The 11,088-nt window shown below is 40.9% G+C and overlaps 1 protein-coding gene across 2 annotated transcripts in view; it reads right to left on the minus strand.

Annotated features, from left to right (window-relative positions):
• Window positions 1-11,088, minus strand: part of tbck (TBC1 domain containing kinase) — a 54,517-nt gene that overhangs the window by 4,639 nt on the left and 38,790 nt on the right. For both annotated transcript variants that reach the window (XM_085162397.1, XM_085162396.1), the window contains exons 24-25: window positions 3,774-3,937; window positions 666-825 (exon numbers count right to left, since the gene is read on the minus strand). In XM_085162397.1, coding sequence (XP_085018523.1) covers window positions 666-825; window positions 3,774-3,937 — 324 coding nt within the window. The remainder of the gene's footprint in view (window positions 1-665; window positions 826-3,773; window positions 3,938-11,088) is intronic.

The raw sequence follows: 11,088 nt of genomic DNA on the forward strand, positions 1-11,088 counted from the left end.
GAGGTGTTTTTGACCAAGATCAGACTCCATCTTATCTTAAAGAAGTCATAATAACATATCATACCAATAGAGCTCTTCGTAGTATGAGAGGCAGAGCCTACAGCTTTCAGGCCCATCTTCTGTGGAAGCAGCTCCCAACTTGGATTCGGGAGTCAGATGTCCTCTCTAGGACTCTCTCTATAGTTAGGGCTGGATCAGATGACCCTCCTTAGTTACACTGCAATAGGCTTAGGCTGCTGGGGCTTCCCATGATGCAATCTTTCTCTCATCCCTTTTCACTTGCCATGTGTTATTCACCACTCTGCATTTAATTATGAGTTATTATTTATCTCTGGCTCTCTTCCACAGCATGTCTTCTGTCTTGTCTCCCTCCCCTCACCTCAAACCAGTCACGGTAAATGGCCGCCCCTCCCTGAGCCTGGTTTTGCTGGAGGTTTCTTTCTGTTAAAAGTATTATTGTAGGCTCTTTACCTTACAATATTAAGCGCTTTGAGGTGACTGTTGTTGTGATTTGGCACTGTACAAATAAAACTGAATTGAATAACCAGAAATGTCAATAGTGATTTTAGCCCTTGAAACATTATGCTTCTGTGTTAATTCATATTTTCTTCATGTAAAAATACTGCACATACTGAGGTGCTGCACACATATGACTGCTTTCTCACCATAGCTGCACTCTTCATGTTGTGGCTGATCACCACAATGACACGCCCTCTATAGCTCTGGAGGCCTCCTGCAGCGGGACACTGCACCACCTCATTTTCCGGACCAAAAGTCGTGTTGAAGGGAATGTTGATGCTTCCAGAAATGTGGCCTCTGTTGAAGCTGGAGGCAGAGGAGTTAAGGAATAAGGGCGAAGAAGCAAGGCCAAAAGTTTTTTTGTGTGTACTGTGTGTGCTTGTGTGTCATTTCATGGGAGTCGCTGTATTACTGAAAAACAGCAGATATACCAGTACATAACAATATTGCGTAAGTTCAGTGAGTGCTTGTTATAATTCTGATCAGGCTGACTTTTAGTACAAATCATATGTAAGACAAACTTTAATGCAGAGGTGTGGAAAAGCGAAGAGGATGTGAAGAATAGAAAGGGCGAAAAATGAGAGAAATCAAAAAAGAAACGTAATAATAAGGGTATAAAAAGAAGAAGAAAAAACAGAGGAAAGGTCCCTCAGTGAGAGTCTTTGGCAAAGTGATATTGAACAACCCCAGATTGATATACTGAATAACTTCTTGAAAACTAGAGAACGTCCTATTTCTGAGTGCATTAGCTTTGTTGCAATACGTTACTACGTTTACCAATACCAGGACTGTCTAATGCTTAACACACTTCTTTTTGCAACTACAAAAACACACAAAAAGGGTTTGCCAAAGACCATAACAGAGGTGAAAAAGGTTTGCCAAATCCTGTAAAGTGGCCTAATCCCTTTTGACCATGTGAGCTGGGCTGTGGAGCCTATCAGTATGCTCCAGAGAAGAAATTTTGTCACAGAAACTGCCATTTCAAAATCTCTAATCTTGCTACTAATCCTTATTGATTAATGGCTCTTTAACCCCTTAGCCAATCAGCCATTCCACTGATGAGCTGAACCTTTGAGCCTCACTCTTTCTGGTGCTTTGAATTTTCTGTGTTTAAGGATTTCTGTGTCTATTGTACTGCATCCTGTAATAGCAAAATGAATGCCTTTATGCAATTCTGTAATTATATTCAGAGCAAAAAAAAACAAAAAACAAAACAAAAAATAGAAAAGAGGGTATTGATTGTGACAAGCTTCAATTGTAATCTGCCGGGGATGTTTTATATAGACAACTGCGTGCATTTATGCACATCAAGGCCATGGATACGGCTGCTGTTCTGGGAAAAGGCTGCATCTCTAAAACATCAACTTTTCATGAAAGAAACAACCCAGGTTTCAGCTTTCTCTTTCCTTTAGCCCAGTGGGTCTGTAAAATGATTATAGCTTAAGAACGAAGAGAATTTTACAACATTAACCAGGGTAAACAATCTATTGTGCAAAATACCTAAAATATCTTCTGCTGCTCCCCTTAGGGCACAGCAGACCATCTGCCTCCATCGTACTCTATCCCTTCTAAATGTTTTTGTCAGACTTCTCTGTGGTCTTCCTCTTTCCGTGTTGCCTGACAGCTCAATATTCAACATCCTTTGTCCACTGTATTCACTACCCTCCTCCGTGTAAACCATTCTTCACCCTCTTCATACCTAGCCTCACTCCCTCCTTACTAATCCCTCTGCACTTCCTGTGCTTCATCTGTCCTCCTCTCTCTGTAATGTTCTTTATTCATGAGCTCCTTAAAGTACTCCTTCAATCTTATCAATACACCTACTTCACTTGATAACAAATTTCCATCTCTATCCTTAATCATTCTAGCTGCTGCACATCCTTTCAAGAAATCAAATCAAATCTACTACTTAAGTAAGAATTTCAGGGAACATGAATGTCAGTAGGTCATCCAGCTCACAATCCATCATAGTTCCGAGGTTATTGCTCCTCAAGGCTGCTAACAAGGCTTTGACTACAATTCAGGTGAAGACTTAACGGATGATCACTGCATGTGAGTTTAACGTAATTATGATCAACAGTATAGGAGGAGTAGTGATTGTCGTGAAATGGGACTAATGGAGAGAGGCCTTGCCATGGCATAAACCCATCAGTCCTTAGGCCAGATGAGCTAATAAAGTGGAAATGATCATGTAGCCAAAAGGCCAGATGAATGCATTTTACTTAAACTAAACACTGCTGCTTTAATAGCTCGTCACTTCTGGATATGGTGGGGCAGTTTGGAGGAATTTCAGGGGGCCAGCTGAATGTTGCAGAGCCTGGATGAACTGCAACTGATGGGGACCAAGCTGTTTTAATCTCTTTGCCTGTGGTTTCATTAAAAAAAGGAAAAGCAAAGCACTGCCACCACATAAATAGGTAACCAAAATATCCAAGGCACTGAACAGAGAAACACAAAATGTTTCTTTATGTCACAAATTCAAAGTCTTTTGCATATCATTCACATAGGAAGTGAATCTTACATTTATCAACATGGCACAGAAAGCAGGTCACCGTTCGAGGTATTAAATAATTTGAAATTACACCCTGTGTAAATTCAAAGATGCTGTCACACTGGGCTCTGCCAAACCCTCCGCCTCCCCCTCAACATCACATTCTGGGTCAGGCTGAACTATCATGACTCCTGGATTTGCACTTGCTTTCTTTTCTTCCCCTGTGTATTGTGCTGAGTGTCTTCATCATTGTAGAGAAGCACAGACAGGTGTGATGAAAACCGCCCTTACCAGCTGCACCTTATGTCATCATGCCTTTGAAAATGCCTGGCATCTCTGGCACTCTACCAGATCGCAGACCCTGCTAACTCTCAGTGTTTTTACATTTCCAAGACAACCCCATCTCCAGTCACCCAAGCTTCCTGCACACCCTCTCCCACGGCTCTTCAGCTGCCAGCGGGAAGCATTCTCCAATCACCTTGCCACTCTCAGTTGCCAATAAACCAACTTTTGCTTTTAATTTCCATCAGCTTATTTGTGGTTTCTTTTGAGTTTATTTATTCAGTATGTGGTGTTAAACAGACGCATGAATCAGAGCTTTTTCAGGAGTCAGCCATGAACTAAAGTACTTGAAATCTGCCTTTACTAGAACCAGTATGGTATACGTTTGACACTGAAAAACAGCAGTGGAATATTTACATGTTAAAACTGTTGAGAGACAGCACCGACTGATTTCCCAGCTGCACAAAAATGGTAAGGATACTCTTCCGCAGTGCGGATATCGACTGCAACAATTTTGGGCTTGCCAGTTTTGTTCCTTTTGGAGGATCCGGACAATGACAGCTCACAAAGGTCAATTAAGTCCTCCGCTGAGATCCTGGGAGATACTTCTGCTTTCAGGTCAACCAGTGACAGAGGCTCCCGAGACTATAAGAAGAGATGAGATAAATAGAGAGAAAACAGCAGTATATGCGGTCAGAGAATTTATGGAATAACGATTTTGCAAAAGTTATTGTAATGAAATAACACAAGAGAAAGAAAAACAATTGTGTCAAGTTGGATATTTATTTAAATCGCACCAACAAGCTTTCATTAAATAAATCCCCTCTCGATTAGTGCTTAATGTCTTCCTATAAAATGAGCCCAAACTACCATTATGAATTTCCATATAAACTATATTACACCGCCACAGATGAGCAGCAGTAGTGGCCAGAACCTGGTCCTTTGCCAGTTTCTACCTGAACTGCCAAATAGGTTCATTAAAACACCCAGCCTGAGGCATGGCTGCAGGAGGCTGAACTCTGCTCTGCAACAGTGACCAAATGTTATACAATTCCCAGAATCCCTGAAATACATTTTAAGTATAAAGTGGGGAAAACTGAGGGTGCCAGGAGTTTTGACCAACTCCTTTAAAAAAACTAACAAACAAAAATATTGTCTTGATGATGAGAGTTCATTTGTAGTCTGCTACTTCTGTTCACTGATATGCAAATTAAACTGAGGACAAATACTAACCGCATTATCTAGGAATTTCAGCACACTGTGCAGGATAAAAAGAGCCGACTGCAGGACCAGTAGGTTAAATGCCAAAGTGCTGCCAACCATGAAATAAAATGCTTGAAAGCAGCTCACTAAAACTGGTCAGAAGAACAATCTATGGCCCACCCCAGAGTAATAACTCAGGGCTGCAGACCACGGGTGTTCTGTTAGCTCAGAAGCGATTTAAAAGATTTTTTTATTCTCCTGTTTTTTTCTTTGTAAAAGGACTATGCAAAGATTTTTGCGGTTTACTTACTGTTGTTAAATTACAGCGTTATTATTTAAACAGTGAATATTAACTAAGTGTTTCTGCTTAACATCCTAAGAACTTGCAATTTAAAAGTATGTGTGCTACAGTTTAATAATTTCTATTTTATGCTCATTTACATAGTAATTATTACACTTTTACTTCACAGAGAGAAAAAAATGGTCCACCACAGATTGTAGAATTAAATATGAGGACAAACTTATTACCCCCCCCATGAAAGTTTCTGTCAAACATTTCCCCAAGTGCTTTTTTAACGAGGAAGGAATTTTTAACATAGCAATTATAAACATACAAGTTTTCTTTAGAAAGCATAAATGATTTCTATACGCACCTAATAACAGATTTATTTCAGAAAAAAAAAATCCCTGGGTCAATTTTAGCCCCCTGAAAAACTGACCACCGACCAAAGCATAAACCACTGTTGTTCAATAATGTGCTAACTTTGAAATGGTCAAAAACTTTAACTTTTAAAAAAAACTTTAAAAAAAAATTAAGTGAAAACTGAGGGTTACCTTTGAATTTGCACACAGTATAAAAACCTCAACAGAAGAAATCAGTTTAGATTTGAGAAAAATAATTGTTGATGCTCACAAAGCAGGAGATGGATATACATAGTTATCACAGCGCTTTCAAGTGTCAAGAACTGGAGTCAGAGCTGTCATCAAGAAATTCAAAGAAAGCCACACAGTACAGAACACGCCTGGCAGAGGTAGGATGTGAAAGATTTCAAATACTTTGGAAAAAAGAAACTAGTGAGAGATGTGTCTAAAGACCCTAGAACAACTGCCAAGACAGCAGTGAGTGACTCAGCCAAGTTGTATTGTAGTCTCAAAGACGACAATCACTAGAATACAGCATAGGATTGGACTGCCAGGTTGCAGACCAAAAAAACCCATCCATATCTGGAAAGCTTCAGGTCAGAATGGTCAAGTAAGCTAAAGACAGCCTGAAAAAAGATACTGGAAGTGCGCCCTTTGGTCAGATGAGAGGAAACTAGATCTCTTAGATGTTGCTTATATTTGGAGAAACAAGGGAGAGGCATACAACCCAAACAACACCGTCCCCACAGTGAAACATGGTGGTGGGAGTATTATGCCGTGGGAATGTGTCAATACGTTTGGAACTGGGATTCTCATCAAGGTGGAAGGGATCATGGATAAAGGAGGTTATGTGAAGATTAGGAAAGAAAATGTTAAGGAGTCAGCAGCAAAACCGGGTCAGGGTTTCCCCTTTGCCTTCTAAAATGATGGCAACCCAAAACAAATGTCCCTCCTGGTAAAGAACTACCTCCAGATAACAAAAGTGACACACATGTCTGTACAAAGCCTGACTTGAATCCCCCTGAAAATATGTGGGGTCAAAGCCAGAAAACCATCACATTTTGTTTATTTCTCTACTTTCCTAGGCTATTTTGGATTTTAGCTAATTTTGCTTTGATTTTAGCTTCTAACTTTTGATGGAACGACATCAGTTTATTAATTTAGTATTTCTACTTCTATTTCAGCAAATAATTTGGATTCAGGAATATGCAAAACAAACAAAAAATGTATCTGTTCTAGCATCTGTCAGTTGATATGTATGTACATCAGTCAGTCAGACAGGAATATGGACGACTGCCTGACAACTACTGGTTGCTAGAGAAAAACAAGCATTCCTCCTGTTGAATCAACCTGCTGTGAGTGTTCGTTCGAGGGTACTGGGAGTCACTGTGAAATCAATCGTTAGGCCACAGCAACCAACTGGTTTCTAGACCTATGTGACTGAGGCTTTGAGACAAAACAGTGAGCTGCCACAAAGTAAATACTTTATCATACAAAGCAAATTAGTAATCAGTAAAACATCCTCAGAAATTCTGCCCAGTGAATTATAACAAGGTGTAAACATTTTGGCTCTACAGTCTCATTGTGGGGTGTAACAGGAGACATTCAAAGCTTTTCTACTTCAACTTTTTAATATTTCTGATACAAGTGGACTGTTTTTGTTCTTAATAAATATCCATAGTTTGATTATTTCAATAAGGTACCTGATTTCAAATATAATAAAGGCTATTATAACAATACCTATTTGTTTGGAGTTTTCAAAAGGTGCATACTCACTGTGTTGCATCAACACATGATGAGGACTGGGAAAGTGGGAGAGATTTGGGGAGATGTGCATTGTTTTCAATAAATAACTTTGTTCTGCTCTTTGAAATTATCTAACAAGAGCCTGACAGCTGCAATTCGAAGAAACATACAATAAGAGAGTCTCAGCAGGTAGGAATCTACATACTAATGAAATCTCGCACCATTTCACCACCTTTCTTGGCTGCTACTTCAAAGCACATTGTGCGCTGTCTGTCCTGCGTGCTGCACAACAACGTTCAATAATTAGTATTTACTGCTGTTTACACTTAGCTAGATTAATGCGATGGTGTTGTGTTTAGTATGTTGCTTTGTTTAGTATATGTGAGGGGGCAAACTCCTCAAGATGTAGCCATTTAGAAGTCGGCCATCTTGGATACAACTTTTGTTTTTTCAATAGGAAGAGGGCCATGTGACACATCAAACAATCAAAAACAATGGTGTGCTTGGTTTCAACATAACTTTATTCTTTCATGAGTTATTTACAGGTTTCTCTTTGTTCACAGCCATTGACATGTCGAAGAGGTTAACACGTGAGGAGCGGATCGAAATTGTGTTGATATCTGGTGAACGCAGTAACCGGGTCATTGCAGCATTTCAATGCAAGACACCCTACGAGACCACCCATCTCTCATGCTACAGTTAGCAAACTGCTTGCTAAGTTTCATGAAACTGGTTCAGTGTTGGATTTGCCAAAATGTGGACGCAAGAAAACTGTCACTAAAGAAGACACGTCAGTGTCTGTCCTAGCTTCATTCAGCAAGAGCCCACAGCGTAGCACTCGCCGCATGTCACTGGAGAGTGGCGTTAGTCGAACATCCCTTCGGCGGATATTAGCTACTCACAAATGGCACCCTTACAAACTCCAGCTACTGCAGCATCTCAACGAGGATGACCCAGATCGGCGCACAGAATTTGCAGAATGGGCAAAACAAAAATTGAAGCAGGACCCTCAGTTCACACAGAAGATTTTGTTCAGTGATGAGGCAAACTTTTATGTGAATGGTGAAGTTAACAAACAAAACCACCACTATTGGTCTGACACTAACCCACATTGGATGGATCCCTCGAAGACTGTTGGAACAACAAAAGTGATGGTTTGGTGTGGTATATGGGGTACAATGATAGTGGGTCCATTCTTCATCAATGGAAACCTCAAGGCCACTGGATATTTGAAATTGCTACATGATGATGTGTTTCCCTCTTTATGCACTGAAGCTGGCACGTTCCCTGAGTTTTTCCAGCAAGATGGTGCACAACCACGTTATGGGTGCCAGGTCCGAGCATTCCTAGATGAGCAGTTCCCTGGAAAGTGGATTGGTTGTCGTGGGCCAGTTGAATGGCCCCCAAGGTCTGCCGATCTGACCCCCTTAGACTTTTATCTTTGGGGTCATCTGAAGGCAATTGTCTATGGTGTGAAGATACGAGATGTGCAGCACCTGAAACTATAGATACTGGATGCCTGTGCTGGCATTTCTCCTGCCGTGTTGCTATCAGTGTGTCAAGAGTGGGAGAAGAGGGTTGCATTGACAATCCAACACAATGGGCAACACATTTTATAAGTGATCAGAAACTTGTAAATAACCCATGAAAGAATAAAGTTACATTGAAACCAAGCACACCATTGTTTTTCTTGTGGCATTACCAATAAGTTTGATGTGTCACATGGCCCTCTTCCTATTGAAAAAACAAAAGTTGTATCCAAGATGGCTGACTTCTAAACGGCCACCATGGTCACCACCCATCTTGAGGAGTTTTCCCCTCACATATACTAATGTGCCACAAACTAAATGCACCTCCTGGTAAAGAACTACCTCCAGATAACAAAAGTGACACACATGTCTGTACAAGACCTGACTTGAATCCCCCTGAAAATATGTGGGGTCAAAGCCAGAAAACCATCACATTTTGTTTATTTCTCTACTTTCCTAGGCTATTTTGGATTTTAGCTAATTTTGCTTTGATTTTAGCTTCTAACTTTTGATGGAACGACATCAGTTTATTAATTTAGTATTTCTACTTCTATTTCAGCAAATAATTTGGATTCAGGAATATGCAAAACAAACAAAAAATGTATCTGTTCTAGCATCTGTCAGTTGATATGTATGTACAGTGGGGCAAAAAAGTATTTAGTCAGCCACCGATTGTGCAAGTTCCCCCACTTAAAATGATGACAGAGGTCAGTAATTTGCACCAGAGGTACACTTCAACTGTGAGAGACAGAATGTGAAAAAAAAATCCATGAATTCACATGGTAGGATTTGTAAAGAATTTATTCGTAAATCAGGGTGGAAAATAAGTATTTGGTCAATAACAAAAATACAACTCAATACTTTGTAACATAACCTTTGTTGGCAATAACAGAGGTCAAACGTTTACTATAGGTCTTTACCAGGTTTGCACACACAGTAGCTGGTATTTTGGCCCATTCCTCCATGCAGATCTTCTCAAGAGCAGTGATGTTTTGGGGCTGTCGCCGAGCAACACGGACTTTCAACTCCCGCCACAGATTTTCTATGGGGTTGAGGTCTGGAGACTGGCTAGGCCACTCCAGGACTTTCAAATGCTTCTTACGGAGCCACTCCTTTGTTGCCCGGGCGGTGTGTTTTGGATCATTGTCATGTTGGAAGACCCAGCCTCGTTTCATCTTCAAAGTTCTCACTGATGGAAGGAGGTTTTGGCTCAAAATCTCACAATACTTGGCCCCATTCATTCTGTCCTTAACACGGATCAGTCATCCTGTCCCCTTGGCAGAAAAACAGCCCCATAGCATGATGTTTCCACCCCCATGCTTCACAGTAGGTATGGTGTTCTTGGGATGCAACTCAGTATTCTTCTTCCTCCAAACACGAGGAGTTGAGTTTATACCAAAAAGTTCTACTTTGGTTTCATCTGACCACATGACATTCTCCCAATCCTCTGCTGTATCATCCATGTGCTCTCTGGCAAACTTCAGACGGGCCTGGACATGCACTGGCTTCAGCAGCGGAACACGTCTGGCACTGCGGGATTTGATTCCCTGCCGTTGTAGTGTGTTACTGATGGTGACCTTTGTTACTTTGGTCCCAGCTCTCTGCAGGTCATTCACCAGGTCCCCCCGTGTGGTTCTGGGATCTTTGCTCACCGTTCTCGTGATCATTTTGACCCCACGGGATAAGATCTTGCGTGGAGCCCCAGATCGAGGGAGATTATCAGTGGTCTTGTATGTCTTCCATTTTCTGATGATTGCTCCCACAGTTGATTTTTTCACACCAAGCTGCTTGCCTATTGTAGATTCACTCTTCCCAGTCTGGTGCAGGTCTACAATTCTTTTCCTGGTGTCCTTCGAAAGCTCTTTGGTCTTGGCCATGGCAGAGTTTGGAGTCTGACTGGTTGAGGCTGTGGACAGGTGTCTTTTATACAGATGATGAGGTCAAACAGGTGCCATTCATACAGGTAACGAGTGGGGGACAGAAAAGCTTCTTACAGAAGATGTTACAGGTCTGTGAGAGCCAGGGATTTTCCTTGTTTGAGGTGACCAAATACTTATTTTCCACCCTGATTTACGAATAAATTCTTTACAAATCCGACCATGTGAATTCATGGATTTTTTTTTCACATTCTGTCTCTCACAGTTGAAGTGTACCTCTGGTGCAAATTACTGACCTCTGTCATCATTTTAAGTGGGGGAACTTGCACAATCGGTGGCTGACTAAATACTTTTTTGCCCCACTGTACATCAGTCAGTCAGACAGGAATATGGACGACTGCCTGACAACTACTGGTTGCTAGAGAAAAACAAGCATTCCTCCTGTTGAATCAACCTGCTGTGAGTGTTCGTTCGAGGGTACTGGGAGTCACTGTGAAATCAATCGTTAGGCCACAGCAACCAACTGGTTTCTAGACCTATGTGACTGAGGCTTTGAGACAAAACAGTGAGCTGCCACAAAGTAAATACTTTATCATACAAAGCAAATTAGTAATCAGTAAAACATCCTCAGAAATTCTGCCCAGTGAATTATAACAAGGTGTAAACATTTTGGCTCTACAGTCTCATTGTGGGGTGTAACAGGAGACATTCAAAGCTTTTCTACTTCAACTTTTTAATATTTCTGATACAAGTGGACTGTTTTTGTTCTTAATAAATATCCATAGTTTGATTATTTCAA

Source organism: Neolamprologus multifasciatus, chromosome 6, assembly GCF_963576455.1.
Source record: "Neolamprologus multifasciatus chromosome 6, fNeoMul1.2, whole genome shotgun sequence".
Classification (NCBI taxonomy): Eukaryota; Metazoa; Chordata; class Actinopteri; order Cichliformes; family Cichlidae; genus Neolamprologus; species Neolamprologus multifasciatus.